At 38.4% G+C, this 21,149-nt stretch overlaps 2 protein-coding genes across 4 annotated transcripts; one reads left to right on the top strand and one right to left on the bottom strand.

Annotated features, from left to right (window-relative positions):
* Nucleotides 1-635: 635 nt before the first annotated feature.
* Nucleotides 636-6,671, bottom strand: lhcgr (luteinizing hormone/choriogonadotropin receptor). Of its 3 annotated transcripts, XM_040001287.1 has the most exons (12): nucleotides 6,356-6,389; nucleotides 5,425-5,485; nucleotides 4,722-4,793; nucleotides 4,383-4,457; nucleotides 4,216-4,290; nucleotides 4,010-4,084; nucleotides 3,825-3,902; nucleotides 3,659-3,727; nucleotides 3,488-3,562; nucleotides 2,405-2,590; nucleotides 2,115-2,183; nucleotides 636-1,890 (listed from the first exon to the last, which is right to left on the bottom strand). In XM_040001287.1, the coding sequence occupies exons 2-12, from the start codon at nucleotides 5,454-5,456 to the stop codon at nucleotides 792-794; spliced, it is 1,905 nt and encodes a 634-aa protein (XP_039857221.1). In that variant the 5' UTR covers nucleotides 5,457-5,485; nucleotides 6,356-6,389; the 3' UTR covers nucleotides 636-791. The 3 variants fall into 3 exon arrangements, with proteins under 3 accessions (XP_039857221.1, XP_039857219.1, XP_039857220.1); XM_040001285.1 differs by lacking the exon at nucleotides 5,425-5,485 and having other exon boundaries at nucleotides 6,356-6,671; XM_040001286.1 differs by lacking the exon at nucleotides 5,425-5,485 and having other exon boundaries at nucleotides 636-1,887; nucleotides 6,356-6,671.
* Nucleotides 6,672-8,089: 1,418 nt separating this feature from the next.
* On the top strand, nucleotides 8,090-21,071 carry sft2d1 (SFT2 domain containing 1). Its single transcript, XM_040001289.1, has 8 exons — nucleotides 8,090-8,326; nucleotides 8,907-8,993; nucleotides 10,336-10,418; nucleotides 13,886-13,967; nucleotides 14,250-14,285; nucleotides 14,374-14,432; nucleotides 16,992-17,021; nucleotides 18,981-21,071. Exons 1-8 carry the CDS (start codon nucleotides 8,261-8,263, stop codon nucleotides 19,018-19,020), a joined length of 483 nt encoding a protein of 160 aa, XP_039857223.1. The 5' UTR covers nucleotides 8,090-8,260; the 3' UTR covers nucleotides 19,021-21,071.
* The last annotated feature ends 78 nt before the right edge of the window (nucleotides 21,072-21,149 follow it).

Below are 21,149 nucleotides of genomic sequence, written 5' to 3'. Positions count from 1 at the left end.
AAAGAGTAAGTCATAGTATTAGACTATATATGATCAGAGATGGGCAGTAACTCATTAGTTGTAATGCGTTTCTGTAATACGATTACTCAAGTAACGAGTAAAGTAAGGGATTACTATTGCAAAAACGGTAATTAGATTACCGTTACTTTCCCGTAGGAACGCTGCGTTACTGCGTTACTAAGACCGTGATTTTAGGCAAACCTCCGCCTACCCCACTCCTGCTTTACAGGTGAAAATAGAGCAACAGGACCGCTAGTCTTTGACTTTATTTATTTTCTGCTGTGTTTTAATGGCATCTATTTGAAAGACTGAGTGTAAACACACACAAAAAAAATATTTTATGTGCTGGAATGTGCAGAAAATAGGTTTAAATGTTAAACAAATTTCTTCCAGTCAGAGAATGTTGCATATAATTAAATTTTTGCTTGATGCATAAAGTTAAAAGATTAAAACTAATAAAACAAGAGTTAAAAAGAGACTTTTCCATTTGATTACACTTTTTATGATGGATTATGCAGAAAAAGTAGAATTGGGCTGAAAGATCTATCGCTTTATCACCTATTCAGGTTGTAAATCGTGTTTTTAAAAAGTAACTAAGTAACTAAGTAATTAATTACTTTTGAAAATAAGTCATCAGTAAAGTAATGGGATTACTTTTTTGGGGAAGTAATCAGTAATTAGTTACTGATCACTTTTTTCAAGTAACTTGACCAACACTGTATATGATGCTGATATATATAATACAGACATTTACTGTTTGATGCAACTGGAAATTTGTATGCATTTCTTTTCTATTTCCTTTCTGTATGAGCAGCCTTGTTTCTACAGCAGCCTATGGTACTCATGAGTTTATAAGCATCCTTTCTGAAAGCTTTAGTGAAGATGGCATAGAGGAAGGGATTGGCACACGAATTGATGGGAAAAAAGAGGACCAACAGAATTTTGGAGTTGGTAACTGTGATGAGGGGAAACTTAAAAGCAGCAGAGATGGCAAAGAAGGAGATGGGTGCCATGCACAGAAAATCCGTGAAGATGAGTACTGCCATGCGCTGTGCGATCCTGGTGTCTGCACTTCTTCTGGGTAAGTCAGGGTTTTTTACAGCCAGGTAGATCAGCACATAGCAAACGCAAACAACGAGGAAGGCGCCCACATTGAGGAGCAGGATAATTATGACAAAAGCCTGAGCCAAAGGAGTCTCTATGTCCATGGGTAAGCACATGCTGACTTTGGTGTAGCTACTGACACCAATCAAGGGCAGTATCCCCATCCCCAGACAGATGAGCCAACCTACTGCCATTATGCCTGCAGCTTGCATAAGAACCAGGTGGCGCTCTACCTGCATAGCATTGGTGATGGTGTGCCAACGCTCCAGGATGATGGTAGAAAGTGTGTAAACTGACAGCTCCCCACCAAAAACTGACAGGAAGCCAGCAGCACTGCAACCAGGTCCTGTCTGCCATTCAATGGCGTGCTGACTGTAGCTACCACGAGTACGCAAGTCTACAGTAGCTATCATCAGAAGGTAGACCCCAATGCAAAGATCTGCAAAAGCCAGGTGGCACATGAGGAAGCGAGGTACTGTCAGCTTGTTCCGACTGCTGAAGAAGACCAGCAGCACTGTCAGATTACCTGTAATAGCCAATAAATTGATGAACCAAATAGCTACTCTGAGAAAACTGAAACCCGCGATGTCTTCACAGGGGTTGAAAGCATCTGCCTCAGGTGTGCAAACCAGAGTGCGGGTGGTCTGGCAGAGGTCCAGTTCTGGATAGTGGAAATTCACATCTTCATAGCTTTCATCTTCAGCAAGCAGGTCACCTTCCGAGAAGTACGGCACGCCCATAAGTAGAGATGTGTCTGTTAACCCTCCGATTACAGGCTGAACCCTGCTTTTGAAGGAGATTTAAATGGAAAAAAAGAAGATATTGTTTAAACAAAGAGCTCAGAATGAAGATATCTTAAAATAAGCGAAGTATGGTAAGTAAAGTAAACCAAGGGGCAAATCCATTTCAAACACACTTGTAAGTTGATTTCAATAAGGTGTAAAGTTTATTAGAGTAAAAATAAAAATGAGATTTAGGACAGGTAAATATTGCTGAATCAAATGATTTACCTGCCGGCTGGATCTCTCTCAATACAGGCTGTAGAGCTGTTATTCCACACAGGATTAATTGGTAAGTCTCTGTAGAAAAGCAAGAACATAACAAAAAGTTATGTCACCATTACATGGCATATTTCAGGTGCAGATGTTTGTGAAACCTGTGATATATTGTGTAACGCAATTCAGCATTGCTTAATAAGCAAAGGATTCTGATTTTGATGGACTTAAATTTAGACTACTGCATGGAAATTCAAAGAGTCATGGGGTAGGGTTGAGCTTTGAGCATGCACAGTGTAAGTTACCTGTGAGTGTTCCAGTTCAGCAGTGCACAGCAGTGGCTGTTGTAGGTGAGATGAGCTTCTCGCAGACTCCACAGTCCCTGCAGAGGAGGCAGACTCTTCAAGGTGTAGGCGGACTGAGCAAACAACACTAGAACTGACTCCAGTCCCTGTGAAGGCAGCTTTGTGAGAGCTGTGGCAGAAACATCCCTGTGAAAAAATAACCGACATTAATACAGTGTGACAGAGTTTTTGTGTCCACTGTGCTGTTTTACACTGCCATTGTTCATCAGACTGTTACTGTTTCTCTCTGCTGAGCTGAAGTCCACAGTGTGTTCTTTGAAGATTACATGAAAATTATGAAGGACATAAAAGCAATTCAGGAGAGTAAGACCATGTCCAGACACAGAATACAGCCTGTGTCGAGTCTTAAAGTTTAACTGGTGTGTTTAGTAAGCATCTTCCTCCTTTTGCTTCGCTATTCTTCTTCCCCTATTTCTTCTTCTTTCCTTTCAGCTGCTCGCTTTAGGGGCCAAAACAGAAGATCATCTGCCTCCACCACACCCCTTCTCTAGTACCCTCCTCTGTCACACAAACTCTGCTTAAATGTCCTTCTTCACCATATCCACAAATCTTATTCTTCTTCTCCTGCCTGGGATCTCCATCTTCAGCATCCTTTGTCCAATATATTCACTGTCCCTCCTCTGCACATGTCCAGACTACTTCAGCATTACCTCTCTAACTTTCAGAGTAGCCATCTCCAAACTATACATCATGGTGCCATCACCATCTTCTGAACCTTCCCTTTCACTGTTGCTATCTTTCTGTCACATGTCCCAACCATGCCCTCTCCTGACAACCCACTCCACCATGCCTGCAAGTTCTTCTTCGCCTCTCTTGTGCTCTGTCCTCATGATGAGCCCAATATTTGATGTTTCAAAGATTCTACACCGGATGCCCGCCCTGACGCAAACTTCTCATTTGTTGGCTCTAGGCTTGTTGAATACCCTACCCCCCACCCTGGCTGGGTTTCCTTTAGCTTTCCTCAATAAATCAAAATAAACTTAGCACAAAGTGACTTTTAGGAGTATACAAATAAAAACTTACAAGACTCCAGGGCCCGTGCCTCCTGTGAAAGCATCTTTATGGATCACTCTAAGGTTTCGATTATTTTTTAATACCCTAAACATAGCAGAACACAAGGAGCAAAACTTTAATGGTGCAAAGGAAGAATTTTAAACAGAAATTAGACATAATGTGGTAAAATGAAACAAATACAGCTTATCTATCTTTGTTCCGTTGAAGGCATGCTCGTGTATTTTTCTTATGCCATTGTTGTACAGGTTCCTGAAAATGTAAGAAACATTTGCATGTTCAAACTTTCTGGACTGCTATAATACAATTTCAAAATAAGTGAAAGTGTCCTATACATTGCAATACTCACATTGTAACATATTCCTTTGACATTCCAGTGAAAGCGTTTGTGGGTATTTCTAGAAGGAAGATGTTGTCGCATATATCCCTGCAAAAATAGTAATAAGTGTAATAATAAGTTGAAACTGGACTTGCAGTAACACTGAAGATTTCCTTTGTATTAGTCTCTATGAATATAACAAGAGATTTACTCACAAGACGAACTCAGATTCAAGTGAACTGATTGATGTGACATCAGGAAAAACTGCAATACCAGTATTTGAAATACTCCTGTAAATAAAAAGAGCAATGTGTCACTTTCATTTGACAAAGATGAAAAAAAAAGTTTGTTGCAAGTCAGACTGCACTGTAGGAATTTTTAAAAACTGACAAATGAATAAATAAATTTTAAGTTGTCTCACAAGTAGCGAAGTTTGGGGAGGTTGTTAAATGCTCCTCTGTCAATGTGCATGAGACTTCTTGTGTTCTGGATTGAGCTGCAAAGCAGTACAGAGCATACAGTCCATACCGGGGTGCACTACAGTAATCGTGACTTTAATGGACTGGGAGAATCACAGAAAAGACTTACATTTCAGAGAGGCTGAGGAGGTTGTTAAATGCTAATGTCTCAATGGTTTTCAGGGTTACGCTTTGAGTAATCTCTCTGTGTACAGCAGAAAATAAATAATGAGATTCTTCTTAACATTTACGTCACACTGTCAGACTAATGTGCAGTATAAACACACTGCAACCATTTTTATGAGATTTGCCACAAAAAACAAAGCAGAGACACTGCAATAATTAGTTTATCTGATGCAAAACCCAAATCTTCTTATATTTGGAGCATGGATTTTCATCATATTGTTCCTCACTTAAGCAGTATCACAAGTGAGTTGGAATTTTTCAGCAAAAGAAATGTGATACGTACATCCTCTGGACTCCTTTTAAACCTTCAAAGGAATGGCTTGAAATTGTTTGCAAAGACAGATGATAAAGAAACCTGCGAAAGGAGGCATAAAAAGATTGGGAGGACAGTTTAATGATGTAATAGAGACGTAGTGACATCTTAAAATCATCTGAGGCTCTGTGACAAAAAGGTAAGTGTAGCCATGGCACAGGTTTTGTCATAGCAACTATTTAGTGTTCAATTAGAACAAAATTTTCCTAGGTTTTGTTTACAGCCTGTCTGGACACACTGTTTTTTTTTTGTTGTTGTTTTTTTTGTTTTTTTTAATCTCTAACAGAAATGCACCATTTAGGTTGTTTGAGGCATTCATAATAAGCATAGAGCAAGTTCTCTTCCCACCAGTGAGCAACATTTCCACATCTGCAACATATACATTATTCCCAGCTAACAGAAATGGTCTGTCAATATCATAAACAAATAGAAGTTGTAATTTGGTAGAACAGAAAGTGCCAGGAGTGAGTGTATAGAGTTACTGGCAGCATTTGATAGACACACAAAGCTGCCAGCCTTGGTGTTCACAGACGTTAATCACAAGAGGGTCAAGGTGTTGTGTACTCTGTTACTGAAGAGGAGGTCAAGATTACCCACCTTCAAGGCTTTTGACAGTAAACTCAACAAGTGAGCTGTAATGTCCAGAAAAGCATACAAAAAGAGGTGTACTCACAATGTGTGAGAGCAACTTGACATTTGCTTCATCGGTAATTAAGCTGGACACATGCAGGGGACTGTGTTTTTAAAAAAAAGAAAAAAGGGTGTGATGTACTACTTAAATGAAATAAATACAGTCCATGCTTGGAAGCAGACGTTCTTCACTCTCCAGTAGGGATCGATCCAGATTTATCTCTCAATATTATGAAGACTTAGAGTGGTCTGAATGTAAAACATAAAAAGTTCTCACAGGAAGATGCACACAGGCAAAGAAAACAAGAACACAGCTGGCCTTTGTTTTATCTACCGGAGAACGCATGCACACAATACTACTGACAGAGCAGGTGTGTATGTTTGGATGGGGTTTTTTTTGTTCTTGATGTTTTTTAATGAAGCAGACTTTATCATACCACTGATGCTTAAATTAGAAACATACAAAGTGCTTCCATGGCTAAAGTTGAGGATAAAAGAAAACAAGAAAAAGATACAATTATAAATACATTTGCCACTTGGTGAAACTAGATGCAGTGTTGGAATAATGTTTGTATGTTAAGACTGATTTGGAATACATTCAGAGTGCAGAGATTGCTTCCAAAAATGTTTTTATGCCAGAGTACTGGTAATGATTGTTGAATGATCAAAGGTTACACCTGAGACCCCCCAAGTATACAATAAGTACTGGAACCAAAATCCGTTTTAAATGGGTGCTCAAAATTAAGGCCACTTACAACAGGTTAAAAAATGTGATGAAGCGTGATTTGATCACTGTTAACTCTACAAACAGCACAGCAGAGCTAAACAAGAAAGACGTTTCAGTGCGGATCTTAGCCCCGTGCATAAATACGCGCGGAATAACAATGCAATTGCTTAATCACACGAATTAGCTGCCTTAAAAAAAAAAAAAGATCCACCCTGTAAACGCATTATTCCACATGTTGCCAACTTACAATCTTCTATCCCTGTGGTCCATCACTGGAGCTGCCCCTTGTGTTATATTGTTGCACCTGATTGCATTGGAGAAACATCGGCAGATCCTCGGGCACACGAAATTCCTGCATCCATGGAACAATGAGACGAACAGGAGCAGGGATACTGACGGCGATGTCCACATCGTTGGTGCTTTCTGGAAAACTTCGCAGAAGCTGAGATGTCGACTGAATGTCCCTTCATCAACAAGAAGTTGCTTCCCTTTAATCGCGCTTTGAATCTCAATCACCTGACCTCCAGCTTCCTATCAAGTGGCTCTTGTGTCGCAAAGAGTTTTTTTTATAAGCATCCGAAAAGGAAAGTGACACGTGATCGCAAAGTTGAGCCCTGTAATTTTTTTTTTCTTTTTATGATGACGATTCATTATTAGGTCTATTCTAAGTAAGGTTAATGTAGACATGATTGCGTATTAAAGCACCCCAAAACAGAGCGCAGACGTTTTTAACGACTGGATACATTATTACCGGATTTATACGTTTTCTATGAGCACATCTGCTTGTAAACACAATCATCTGGATCCCCAGTTAGACTTGCAGCAGTGACCTTGGATAAAAGAACATACGTAGATCATTGTGACGGTGTATCATTTAAGATGTAGGCTAAACTGGCGTAATGAGAAAGTATCTGAAAGTAAACCGCAAACATCCAAGAGACAATAACCTTTGATGTTCAATTATCTTCCTCCCCTGGCAATGGTTTTGCTGTGATTGGATGCTTTCAGAGCCACTTTTCCCTCACTGTTGAGTTTGCTAACCCTTGTGTCTGTAATTGGAGTGTATTTTAGGATAGTTAAAATGAAGATTTCGTTTGGCATGCACATAAAGATCCAAAGTCGATGCCTGTGTCCCTCGGGAGAACAGTGTGACCCAAAGTCAGAAGCCTCCCATAACTGTATCTCGTTTGGCGCCCGTTATAGGGCTGTTGCTGATAAATGCAAGGTAACATTGTGTAGCCTTGAAACACAACCTGTTTTAAGTCGTTATACTGAAATAGTATATTCAGTATATATTAAATTAGAAACATGGTAATGATCCAGATGGCTGTTTGAAAACTGAGCATAACAACAAGGTATTTTAAACTCCACTTGTTCAAACAAAATTTTTGATGGAGACATATCTGCGAAAAGCGTAGGATTTAATTAAAAGTCAGTGTATATTTTTTAAAAGTTTCCTTACTTAACTGCTCAATCAGTGAAACGTGTCGGATGATCTTTCTTTTGGGCATGGTTGAACTAATGCTAAAGTTATTGATGGACTTAATTCCAAGCACTCTTTCCACAAGATAAACCAGTGCGACGACCAAAGAGGGTCCGTTGCTTCTCTGCTGGGAAGACAGTGCCAGGTTGTTGTTTGTTTTATTTAATTGTATTTTTTGCACTGTCGTAATATCTCTACTGGGTGGCGACAAAGCAACATCATTGAGAAAAAACAGTAAGAGCGCATTTTCTCAGGGAACAGACCAGAAATCCTTCGCTAATACTGGATATATTTATGTGACTGTAAATCTGTGTTTCTCGTGTTGGTTTTAAAACAAAATAATTAAACAGGATCAGAAATGTCCTTGAGGTATTACTAACCAATCAGCTACGGAGAGGCAACAGTAGCAATTCAAAGGAAGTGGCGTTAAGGAAGTCGCCTTTGAGCTGATCTGGGGTCAGTGATAGAAATGCCAGCCCCGGAAATGGTAGCAAATTGACTGCAATTAAACCGACCCCAAGTCAGTACGTACAAAGGGCAGTACACAGGAAGTCAAACTTATAACAGCTGCGATAACAGTTGTGGGTATAAACCACACAGGTTACAGTCTGAAAAAGAGAACAGCGGTCCACTTTTTTTTCTGGCCAGTTCGCCAGCTAGCTCGTAGCGATGGACAAGCTTCGTCGTGTGCTAAGCGGTCGAGAAGACAACGAGGAACTGGGTCTCACTGCACAGGTAGGTACTGCTTGACAGGCTACGCTGCTAATGCTAACGGACTGTCAAGAGAACGGATAACATTCAAACACCTAATAATAAAGCATCGCTTTCGCTGCCTGCTTAAAATTCTGAGCTAATGTTAAGATACCGTTGTCTGCATGCGATTTTATATTCACTGAGTTAGCGGCTTGTAGCAGTTAATAATGGAAAAAATGCTATTTTGTGTTAGCTCCGGTTAACTAGCGTCCTCTGGCCGTTTAAAGCCAGCTGTCTTGACTTTCTGTTAGCACTTAACTTTACTGAGTCATGTGTATTTATTTGTACCTCTTTTTCACGCGTTCACGATAAGGAGGAAATAAGGTAAGGTAATGCTTTCGAAGTCAGATTATTGGTGTTTTGTATTCTACACTTTTTTTCCTGCTTTTGTTTTTTATTCTTTGCAGATTCTACTTCAGTTATGTTCTGTATTTCTTAACATATGCTAGCATAATCCCCGTTTGTGGTGTGGCCGCTCTATGATTGATTAGCAGGAAGCCCGTGGGCTTTTTCTGCAGGTCACTGGGTCTGTCTTGTGACATCCTCCCATTGTTCTCACCAGGTCCTTGATGCCAGCACTCTCAGCTACAGCACCAGGGTGAAATGGTTTGTCATCTGCTTTGCTGGAGGCATCCTGTGTTCAATACTTGTGAGTGTATTTGTCAGGCAAAATTGATGTTTTTGTGTCCTTTTTGCCTTCATACTGACCAAAAGAATGTGGAGAAGGCATTTTTTTTTCCCTCCACTGCTGCCAAAGCAATTTCCTCTGTTACTCCAGCAGATCAGTACGATCAACTCCTACTGTCACTTATACTTAAGTAACCCACATCGGCTACATAAATCTTACTTATCAGTTTGTAGCCTTGCAGAAGAGAAGGAGGAAACTTGCTGTCAACAGTTTGAAGCCACTGCCATTTTTCGCACCCATTGTAAAATGCAGGTTTTGTTTATAGGTGGTAACATTCACAGTTACCACAATCGTTGTAGAAAATCTAGCGGCATGAAAACTCGTAATATTTAAGTCTTTAAATGTCCTTTTTTTTTTTTTTTTTTTTTTTTTCTTTCAAAATTTGTTTTTTTTCTGGCTGCTCACACACTGCTAGCCATCACCGTGTTTGCAGCAATAACTAAAATACACATTTACAAACCTATTGCTGCTTGTCTGATTACATAAATATCACTAAATGCAGCAGTGTCTTTCCAGAATGAATATCTATCCAGATTTTTTTTTCTTTTTCCCAGAATCTTAGCTGCTTCATCTTATTAGAAGCTTCTTACAGCTGCTCCCTTATTCACATTTGATTACCTTCCTGACGCAGCCCCAAAGGGGATGACACTTTTTAGAATTATTTACATGATATTATTCGATTTATAATGATTTATTTATTGAAGCGTATATCTTTCTAATGAATACACTTGTTGATTATTTTAGTTATTTATTAGTTGGTAGACTGGTACTATATAATAGTGTAATTAATCTGCAAAATAATAAATAACTGAAGCTTTAAAATGGATAGTCTGGCATAAGAATAGTAATAATCACATTCAGAATTTAGTAGAGTAAAAGCAGAAAACGGCGTAGTACTAGTAAAAGTAATTAAGTAAATATTTCAGCAGCACTAGTGCCACCTATAGCCCCTTTTAGACACGCCCCTGACTGCAGCACTGGTCCAGTAGTACTAAAGTCTATTATAATCCAAACCAACCTTATGGGTTTCTAACAGTAGGGGGAGACAAACGTGTTTCAGTACAACCACAGGACAGCCACTTCTGCTCTTTTTCTTTTTTTTTCTCTCTTTTTTTTTTCAGCAGGATTTTTAACCGGGTTATTAACAGTTAACCCTTTAACCTGGTTAAGTTCTAGGTCTCACTTAGTAGCTATTATATCTGTTTATTTTTGCCCCCTACCCCTTGCTGAAAAATGATGATATGAATTTGTGTAGCTGAATTATTTTTTTCTTTCTTTTTTTTTTTTTAAATCTCTTTACCAGGGCACAGCACTGCTGTTCCTTCCAAGTGGCTTGAAGCTCTTTGCAGTCTTTTACACACTAGGAAATATTGCAGCTCTTGCCAGGTAAGTCCAGTTTAATTTTAAGTGTTACTGGTATTGTACTGTATTATCATCAGCATTTTGTCATCAGTATGACACACTGCAAGAAAGCAACAAAAAAAAAAGTCATCTTAAAGGTTATATTGTCACTCATGGCTGGAGTATCTTGTCACAGTCATATTTCCTTAAGGTTTGCTTTGTGGTGACTTTCTGTAGTGTGTGTGATTTATCAACATTGTCCTTGTGTTCATTCATAACCTGCTGCTCTGTGTTTGCAACACTGTGCCTGAAGAACTATGAGATGTTTTCAGCTCATAATGAATGACATTGTTACATATTGTCAGTATGAGTTATACAGTTTGATGCAACAAAGCAAGTAATCTAATCTTGATGAAAGCATTGTCATTTATTAAAGTTGTCACTCCTGTGCAGCTCTGATAGCCATTTTTAGGTTTTCAAAACCTGAACCTAAGGATGAACTGAATAAATCTTTTGTGCTGTTGAGTATATAAGAACGCACTTTGTACAACTTTTAGTGTTTGAAACTCAAAGACCTCTAAAGTCTTTGAGTTTCACCATCATCAGTCATAAATACAGATTTGTAGACACATTTTATTACAGCAAACTTGCGCTGTCCTTTCAGACCTCTTATCAAATTTGTACCCATTTTATTTGAATTCTATTTCTTCAGTTAATATTTACTCTCAATCCTTGAAACACTACAGAGTTTGCTGCTGAGAGTATACAAACTAAAACTATTGGCAGCAAGTCATTGGTGTGGGGCTGCCTTGTTTTTACTGATTCTTTTACTAGCATCATATTTGAAGTATAATGTAGATTCTCTGCTGATATTGTAAACGTATAAGTAGACCAGTTTAAACTTTCAATGCTTTAGTTATCAGTTTAGGAGTGAAAACCAGTACAGAAAATGTACTCTGCCATAAAATAATTGACTGGAATTAGAATGTTTATTTTACTGCTCTGTATGCTAAATCACCAGATTAATGATTTTCTACAGCATTCGTCTTTCGTATTTTACTGGTGTTTACATATATGTTCTTTATAGATTGTTAATCACCTAAAGTCTCTAGAGTGGGTGGCATTTTCTCTCGCAGAAGATTCTTAAGATCTGTGAAACACCCCTTTTAGATTAGTAAGATCCTGCCAACATCACTCCTTTCATGTGAACATGCAGGGAAAACCCTGGGTTAATTTAGTGAGTTGGAGAACTAGCTTCTTTTGACCACTTATCCTGAACGCCAATGTTAGGGTAAATGAATCCAGATAACCTGGGTATGTTGCACTCACCCAGGAATTATAGGATTCCCACAGAGACGAGCAGGGGCAGCATAGCTGTGTGTCTCCTCTAGAGAGTGGTGTTTTTTTTTTTTTTTTTTTGTAATAGGAGGATGTGAGTAAATGAGCTCCTTCTTTGTATAGGAGCAAACAGCTGTTTTCTTTCCTGTCACAGGGAACCAAACTTGCAAAGTGTGGTTAAAACTTTAGTTTTACTTATTCGGTACCAGTTTATAAATGGATCATCTTGGGGACCTTCACATAGTTAAGTCAAGACTTTCCAGTAGAGAGAAATCTAAATTAACCCCCTTCTTAAAAATCACCAGCAATGTAGGCGAAAAAAACTCAATATAAAGTTCAAGATTAGAAATGTATCTTTATAGATGTCACCAGATCTACAACATTTAGATTTGTATTTGTAGGTGAACTAAGGTCTAAATCTTACAGTAATGTCTTTGACTTCTTTTGACAGACACTGAACGCTTGATTTGGTGATTGTTATCAGACTGTACAGTCTCTGTTTTCAGGTATTAAATATCCAGAAGGTTAGATGCATCAAGAAACTAGGTCACCTTCTTCATAGCTCAGGTTAACAGTCCAGTGCAAAAGAGTATCATATTATTTTACAGAGCTTAACCTACTTTATAAAAACGGTATGCTGCTGGTTTCTTCTTGACGGCCACAGGTATGAAAACAGGAGGCACTATGTGCTGTGTTTTAATGACAAAAGAACAAAATTATGTAATGCAACAAAAGCTCAATTTAGCTTAAACTCTGATTTCAAATGTCTATTCAGTGATCTGCCAAAATCTTAACACTTAATGTGTTAAAATTACGTGATCAGTTTTACAGTCAGCGACACACTCTTTTAGGTGCCAGATCTTTTTCCCAGCATGTGCGCCAATCATTAGTGTCTCTGACACTCTGAGGACAGAAAAAAAAAAAAGCCTCCCTCTCAACAGACCAGCAGAGAGAGCCTGCGTCAGCCCACATTACTCTTGTGTCTCATCTAACAGATGTGACGCTCCACGGACTCCCTCTGCCCACTCAGCTCAGCTGAGCCCAAAGCTGCGTGCCTCGTCAGTGGGGAAAGCCTTTGTCTTGTTAAATTCACTGACGTAACACATGCATCATGTAGGAGGTCTTAAGTGTTGGGAATGAAACATTTAAACTGTAATTATTGCCACATGTAGTCCAAATTTGATTTTGTTGGTCACGTTTTTCAGATGTTACTCATACTGTGCTGTATGCGGTCAGTGTATTACTCATGTTGTGGGGAACCAGTTTGTTTACAAAAGGGATCTGTCCCATTCTTGTGAATTTAGTTTGGGACTTCCCTGAGATTTTTTTTTGTTTTTTGTTTTTTTAACCCTTCAGTATTTATACATTTGTTTGTTTTGTCAACTTTTTCTATCAACGTTTTAGGCTTGGACGGTTACATGTACTACTTTTCCACTGCAGACACATCTCTGCCCATTTACTCTTTTCAGTGAGCAGCTGCCCATCAGTTAACAACTACCGTTGTTACTACCAAAGCCTCATAACCCCCAAAATGCAATTCAAGATGGCTGTGAAAGCAACTACATATTTATTGTATTCAGCCTCTGCTGCACTGCAGAAAATCACTGGGGAGGGGAAATGACTACTTAATGCTATGAAGGAAAATTATAATTATATTATAATTATAATAATGATTCATAATTCGAGAGTATCTGTGGAGCATGGCCACCTGATGGGCAGTTATCTGGTTTACGTTTTGTAGTCCGCTTGTTGGCAAAGTTCCATTGGCCAATTACTTATCAGCAAGCCTCAGTGACTGCAGGTATACAGTGCTTAAGGACCACACTTGCATAATCAAAACAATCAGCTATCATGTGACATGAGCTATCAGTTTTTACTCATCTGTAGTTTTAATTGTTGACCAAACTGGAAGTCTTAAAGTAGAGTGGTTAAACTGGAAGTCCTGATAAACTGACGCTGCCTTTGGAGGCAAACGCAGATGAGCCAGTGTGACTGTTGCAGTGGAAGGCTTGAAACTGAGCTTTTTGTTTGTTTTCTTAGCTTAAACTTCTATATTGTTCAAAAGTGATGCGTTGACAGTGTGAAGTTTTTCCTCTGCTTGTTTGACAACCACAGCTATAACAGACCTGTTTACTGAGCTTAATCCATCTACTTTTTTTATTGTTCTCCCAAAGCACCTGCTTCCTAATGGGACCACTAAAACAGCTGAAGCGCATGTTTGAACCAACACGACTGATAGCAACCATTGTTGTGCTGGTAAATACTGTGTTTTACTATTTAGACTTAGATTATGCAAGGCACTGCACTTCCACTTACAGTAGTTGGTGGTTTATGAGTAACGTAACTTAACAACACATTTCACCTTGACAGTGTGGATGTTTTCTTGAGTAACATTTAAATGTTTGGGGGGTTTTGTTTGTTTGTTTGTTTTTTACGTTGTTTTTCTGATAGGTTGAAAATAAATGGAGAAAAATTAAAACTGTGAACTTTGTGCAAGCAAAAAGTTTATGCAAGCTGATGTCTCCTTTCTTCTTACAGCTCTGCCTGGTCTTAACGCTTTGTTCAGTGTTTTGGGTAAGTATGTTTCAATACAAACAAATCCGTTTGCAGTTATTAATTTAAAGTAGTGTTATTAAAATTGTTTTTTTTATTGACTTTACAGTGGGGTAAAAAGGGACTGGCCATAATCTTCTGTATTCTGCAGTTTCTGGCAATGACGTGGTAAGGATGACTTAGTAGTCTAAACCATTTCAGTACAGTTTGTTCATTATTCACACCTACAGTGATCAGCCTCAGACCACTGACACTTGCAATGAATAACTCATTAAAATCCAACAGTTTGCTTAGAAACCCTAGCTCTTATTTTATGTTATACTTATGTTGAAATCGCAACATAAGTTTATTTTATAGTATTCGTAGATACATCTGTAAGTGAGCCACATATTTGGCTAAAAGTGTAAAGGCGAATACACTTAGTTTTAGCCAAGCTATACTGGATTTTATTGTTCAGGGCAAAATGATAGCAAGCACAATCCAAGTATATTGATTAAATTGGTTTACCCTAGTTTGCCAGAGCAGACAGTGACATCTGTTTGAAATGCAGGTTACAATTAAAGGTGTTGTAATAAGACTGATGGGCAAGAGGCCATGCCTGATTGTAGGTCAGCGTATGTTTGCCCTGTAAAGAAGAAGGCAGGATCGTGTAGTGCTATTTAGCTGTGGGGTTTGGGCAGACAGGCATGGATTGTTTACACACAACACGAAGTGGCTGCCAGCTCTCTATGGAGTCATTACTATAATGAAAACTACATGTGAACGGTCCAGGGAGAATACATGGCACCTATTAGTCCTTAATTAGTTATCTGTTCTTATGCTAAGTGTGTAACACAAAGAGCTAAACAACCCATCTTTCACTTATAAGTTATAGTGTTTTAAAAACTGTGATTTTATGTCTATTTACAACGTCCACAATAATTTCTTTTGTCATTTAACTGCATGTCCTTTACTCAAATGTTTTAAAGCAGTTTTTTTTTTTTTTTTTTTTTTCTTCTTCTTAGTTCCTTTTTACATTTAAAATCTTAAGTCATGAATCTTTTTCATCTGAGGGTAATGTTATTTTTACTAGAGCATTTTATAATATTTGGCCTTTTTAGTTTGCAGAGCTTAAAATAAGTTTTCAGTAATTTTGCAAACGGATGAATTGCTTAAGTTTTTTAGCCTGTTGTTAAATGTATATCATGCAAATATCAAGCTTACAAGCTATTTGAGCTTTTATTTGACATCCACACAGTCAGTGGAATTAAGCTTAACCTTAGACGTGAATGAATGAATGATATAGATTAGCCTGTCAGTAATTTGTACGTTCACTTATTTGAACGTGTGTGTAAGAGTGTGTGTAAGTGTGTAAAAAAAACGAGCCAGTAGGAACTATGGAGGAAGGGAATAGCCTGTGTCAGCCTTACAATCACACTGCTTTTACACCTACATGTCGTACATTCATTTCCGCTCTGCCTGCGTTCTCAAAGGCATCACCATGGAAACCACAAGTCACACATCCAGAACTCATTCTTAACAGACTGGGGGCATAGTGCACTCCCACGCAGCCACTCAGACGTCTGTGCGAAGGTGGTTCCGTAATAAGACGTCGCCACTGACCCGCACAGATGGGGTCAAAGTCCAGTCCTTGGGCTGAATTCTGTGAAATGACCATATGATCCTCAACCACAACTGACTGTCACAAGCTCAAGATAGTTACAATGGTTTTGTTATTAAACATCCTTCTTTGCTCTAACTAAATTAAGATAGTCAGAAGATTCACGTGTAAAAGTGTGTTACACTGCTTGTTATATTTGTTACAGCTCTGCTTAAGACAGATGGGGATTCTTGTCGGTATGCTCATGTTTGCGCTCTAGTTGATTATTTAACAGTGTCAGTGCATTCCTCACATATTTAAAATACATCACTGGTTTCATCAGGAATCTGTTAAGCTGAACTTTAGCCGTGATCATTTCCTGGATAGGGTTCTGTGTTTGTTTCATAAGTGTGCCTGCTACCTTTCTGTCCACAATTACTTGTACAAATATTACAGTATGTCCAATTAATGTACAATTACATTTTGTTAATCACTGCTAAGTGGGTTTTTTTTTTTTTTTTTTTTTTTTTTTTTTACCTGTCTCATCTGGTTCTTTTGCCATCAGAATTGTTGTCTAAAGGCAAAGAAAGATGCCCAACGGATTTACTTTACCAAATGGACCATCCCAGCCTTGCCGTATTGGTCTATTTGATTCACCTTTGCTTTTATTGTTTATTTTATTTTCATTTGCTGAACACGGCACAGACTTGACTGGGGAAAAGAAAAGAGAGAAAGAAAGGGGGAAAGGAAAAGAGCGGGGAAGAGGGACTGTGATAAAACTGCTAAGTGATATAAAAGAACCTTTGTCATAAGCATTATCGTATCAGATTTCAGTTCCTGGAAAGATTTAAAAAGGAATTTACAGGACAACTAGTTCAATGTATTTTGTTGTAGTGGCCTTAAATAATAAAATAAATGTAAACATTGAATCAAATTTAAAATGAGCTAAGGGACACATTCATTCATTCTTCATCAGTAGGTGAATACTAATGCAAAGGACTTTAAATACAGGTAATCTGCTTAAACTGGTACATGACATGCACAGTTCATTCGTAATTAGTATCTTCTTCTACAATCAATATCTGTCCTAAAAATATCCCACCATCACCAGTATTTTCCCTCATCCTTTTGTGTTTCTTCTCTTTCAGGTATAGCATCTCTTATATTCCATTTGCCAGGTAAGATGACAGGATTATACTTTGCAAGCTTTGCCTTGATATATGGATATGTGCTCGTACTCTCTGGCGTGCATGACCCTTCAATGAAAACATTTTTTTTTTTTTTTTTTTTTTTTTTTTTTTTGGTTTGTTTTTTATTTACGTCTTTCTCTTGTTTGCGTCCACCATATGGCTCTAATCCCCCAGTACGATCAGTGTACGCTCTTGGTGTCAAACAAATGGCAGCCTGTTGTTTTCACACCCTCCATGCTTTAGTGCTGTGACATCATTGCTAAATCCATAATATCAAAATTAAGTAGCTTTTTTTTTTTTTTTCTAAATGAAATAATGCTCTTTGAATCTGATTTGCCAAAAATATTTTCCTTAATGTAGCTTTTACGTTGCATATAATGAGCTTGTGTTAAGCTTTACAGGGTTAAGGCACAATGCAAATTTTTGATTGGATCTGGCTAAGCTGTGCTGCATCAAAGACAAAAAGCCTGCAGTGTCACAGGTGTCTTAATGTTTTGCAGCTTTTCTTTAAAAGCAAAAAAATTCTCCACTGTACCAAAAGTGTTCACTTTGGTGCCATATGCTGTACCACCTCAGTGCTTTACCTCCAGGCCAGGCATGAGGTGTGATGTTGTTTTGTCAGTTCAGATGTAAGTTGGGTTATAGCTCATTTGGTCCAGAGCCCCCATGCAGCCCCCACCCACTAAGTATCTTGTGTGTTTGGGCGACCCTATAATCCATCCTGACAGCTGAGGGACGTCCTTTTAACAACCTCAAGCTCCCCCTCCCCCAGCCCAAAAGCTAACAACAAAACGAGGCCTAGACAAAGACCTTTTCCCATGTCACTCTCCAAAAAACAAATTCCTGTAGAGGAATGCAAATTTTATGGCCGGGCTTTGTTTCTTTTTTGGGCTTGATACTAAAATGCTGCCAATCAGCTGCTTCTTTGTTACTGCTATGTTTCTTATGTTATTTGTCAACACATTTGTGTTCTGTCTCCTTAAGCCTCTTACTTTAATCCATTTTTCATTTAATTCAGACTTGATTGCTTCGGTCTCTGTTGTTTTAAGTTGTTTCTGCATATTTTGATCTCGCGATTTTTATGGGGTGACACAATGCTATAGTACTTCCCATCCCTGTCTGTGTTCCAACAGTCTCCGATACCTGGCTGGCCACTGCCATAACACATGGCCAGTGGACTTGATCCTTTAATGTATTTTACCTTGTTTCCTATTTATATCCCCTCACACATGCAGAGAGAGATACTAAAACCTGCTGCCTGTGCACGTCCCACACCACTTTAAGGCTGCTTTTGGCTCAGACATCTAATCAGAAATTGGGGAAAGCCCTTGAGACTGATAATTTATTTATGCAGTGGAAATGACAATAAGCTTTAAGTGATATATTTTTAAAAACACAGAGGTTGGTTTGTTTGTTTTTTAGTTTTTAGGTTTTTTTTTGTTTTGTTTTAAAAACCAAAGCATTTAAGGAAGCAACCCTTCTCTCCAGCGGCCTCCCCTCCTCCCTGTCAGACTGCTCATGATCCCCCTTGTTCTTTTAACCTTGACGGGTTTCGCACCTCCTCCTTCCAATTTCGAACGTGTCTGCAGGCAAAGTCTGCATAGCAACCACTGATGGCAAGAACAAACTGTGTGAAGCGAAATAGAGTAGGCAACGATCTGTGGTCGCCATGGTGATGGATTGCATTGCATCATCCTTCAACTTGGTGTACCTGGGGGGAAAAAAAAGAAAAGGAAGCCCCCCCATCATTCTGAGCATGTGGTCCCTCCCCGCCAAAACATGCTCACTTATTCATGATGAGCCCCACCCAGATCATCGTAAAAATGGACTCATTGTTGCTTTTAATTTTGTACGCATGGCAGAATTTTTGTCTTTGCTATATTTAGTTTTTCCTTTCATTTCTTAATTGCCTTTTTTTCTGTTTCTCTCTTTTATTTGTTTTGACAGGGATGCTGTGATCAAGTGCTTCACGACCTGTCTGAGTTAGGACTCCAAAGTCTACAGTTTCCTATCAAGACTGGTCCTAATATGCAAACTGCGAACAAGAGGCTTTGTAAAATATACATGATACTGTATATACATTATATTTTCCAAATTTTTATTATGGCTTTCATACTGTGAAGTCTTGCTTTTTAAGTGTAGCTAAAGGTCTATAACTATCACCAGATAATAGGTATCAGTCTTTTGCTTTTGACATGAGTAATGGGTGCCTTTAATGGTTAATATATTTAAAAATATTCCTGGATTTTCTGAGTGTATTTATGCCATTTAAGTGCAGAAACTGATGTTGAGTCTGGTATGTGGTCAAATACAACAAAAGTGCCTTCTGATTATATGCAGCAGGAAGAAACCAGTTCAAATTTAAGTCGGGTTCTATATTTGCATTTTGAGCAGTATACAAATTAATTGTCATCTGGCTTCCTACATGCAAACGTTGTCAGAGCATTATATCTCTCTCTTGGTGTGTGTCTTGTGCAAAGAGGCTCTGAGATGCTATTCCATGTTGATGTTTTCCCCTTGGCAATTGTGTCACTGCTTCACTGATAATGCCTGAAATATGATTTATTTTTTTATTTATTTTTTTTCTTTTCTACAGCTAAACAGAATTTAAAAAGCACTCAATCTTCAGTGCATCATGTGAAATCATGTTAAAAATGCTTCTCCTTTTTAGGTTGATTTCCTGCCAGATGTAGCAGTGACCCAGTTAATTACGCTTTTCTGAGCATTGTGATTTTTACGTGACCTAATAACCCATGTTCCCCTATACCGCTTCAGCGTGATGGTGTAGCCTTTGAGGATGTGGTTGTCATGACAACCTCCTCCAGAACACTCATAACCTTTTCCTACCCCCATTTGTGGTGCAGATGTTCACATCCTACTAACAAAGGTCTTTCTGCTTTTTAGAGCTCTTTGGGCCAGCAGTCTTGATCCCTTTGCATTTTTTTGCATTTAAACTAAAATGTTTTTCTACGTAATAAGAGCACAGCTCAAGTTGTTTAGTTTTTGGGTTTTTTTTTCTTAATTGCTTTATCAGATTAAATAATTCCTTTTCTTTTTTTGCTACGCTTATGGGTTTTTTTTGGGGGGGTAGACACTTGTATTTTTGTTGGATTACCATGGGCGAAATCTCCCCTCAGTACTTATTGTTATCGGACTTGGCAGAGACCCAGCAACTCCCTCTCGAAGTAATCTTGGGGGGGATAAAATAATTCTTTGAAATGAGTTTGTCGTCTTTGTTTTTTCTGATTGGTTTTCCATAGCAGCCATTTTTGGATTACACCAAAGTTTGAAGATGAATGGGAAGAACCCTGACCCCAGCAATCTGTTAGCGTCCCAACTGTTTCCCCTTCAGTACATTTAATCTGTTGTTATGTCAGAGAGAACGGGGATCATGCCTCGGCGAGCACTGAAATTAAACAAGTCTGTGTGTCTTCTTTAGCTTAATGATCTAAGTCTTCTTGCAGAGATGAATAAATAACTTGGCCTGTATTGTGGTGGGAGTTGCTGTCCCAGTTATTGATTCTAAGTGTCTGAAGACTGTTAATTTTCAAAAAGCATTAAACACACATGCATTTTAGATGTAGTTTTAGTTCCCCTTCCCCAGAGCAACTGCATCTGATGCATGACTTAAAGCCAAGATGTTTCACGAGCCATAAAATATGCAGGCAATATAAAATCGTTTAATAACTACAGATTAGCAAAAGGGCTCATTGATTTCTGCCTGGCAGAAAGTGCAGATAGAAGCAAAGAAGGACAAAGAAAAATCAATATTGCAGATTATTTGTGTATCCTATGAGATGCTATTTCATAGTCTACATGGCTGGAGTAACAAAAGTGACTGTCAATACACATCAGATAATTGACATTTGAGATCATATTTACTGAAAGGATACAATGAAACTGCATGCCATTGTTCCTGTGACATGTTCAAGGACACACTGATCTGAGCACCAAGGACTAAACTCATGATTATGACCATAAGTTCTTTCTTTTCATCCAAGTATGTTTTGGCAGTGCAAATAAATTAGAGTATTGATACTTTTGAAGTTGTTGAACTTTTTGAGTTTTGTATTTCGAATAAAGACGTTATGGGCTAAAAATGTTATAAGAAGTCGT

Source organism: Simochromis diagramma, unplaced genomic scaffold (genome assembly GCF_900408965.1).
Source record: "Simochromis diagramma unplaced genomic scaffold, fSimDia1.1 OVJJ01000421.1, whole genome shotgun sequence".
Classification (NCBI taxonomy): Eukaryota; Metazoa; Chordata; class Actinopteri; order Cichliformes; family Cichlidae; genus Simochromis; species Simochromis diagramma.
Note: the sequence above shows the minus strand (reverse complement) of the source record. Positions and strands in the feature narration are given on the sequence as shown.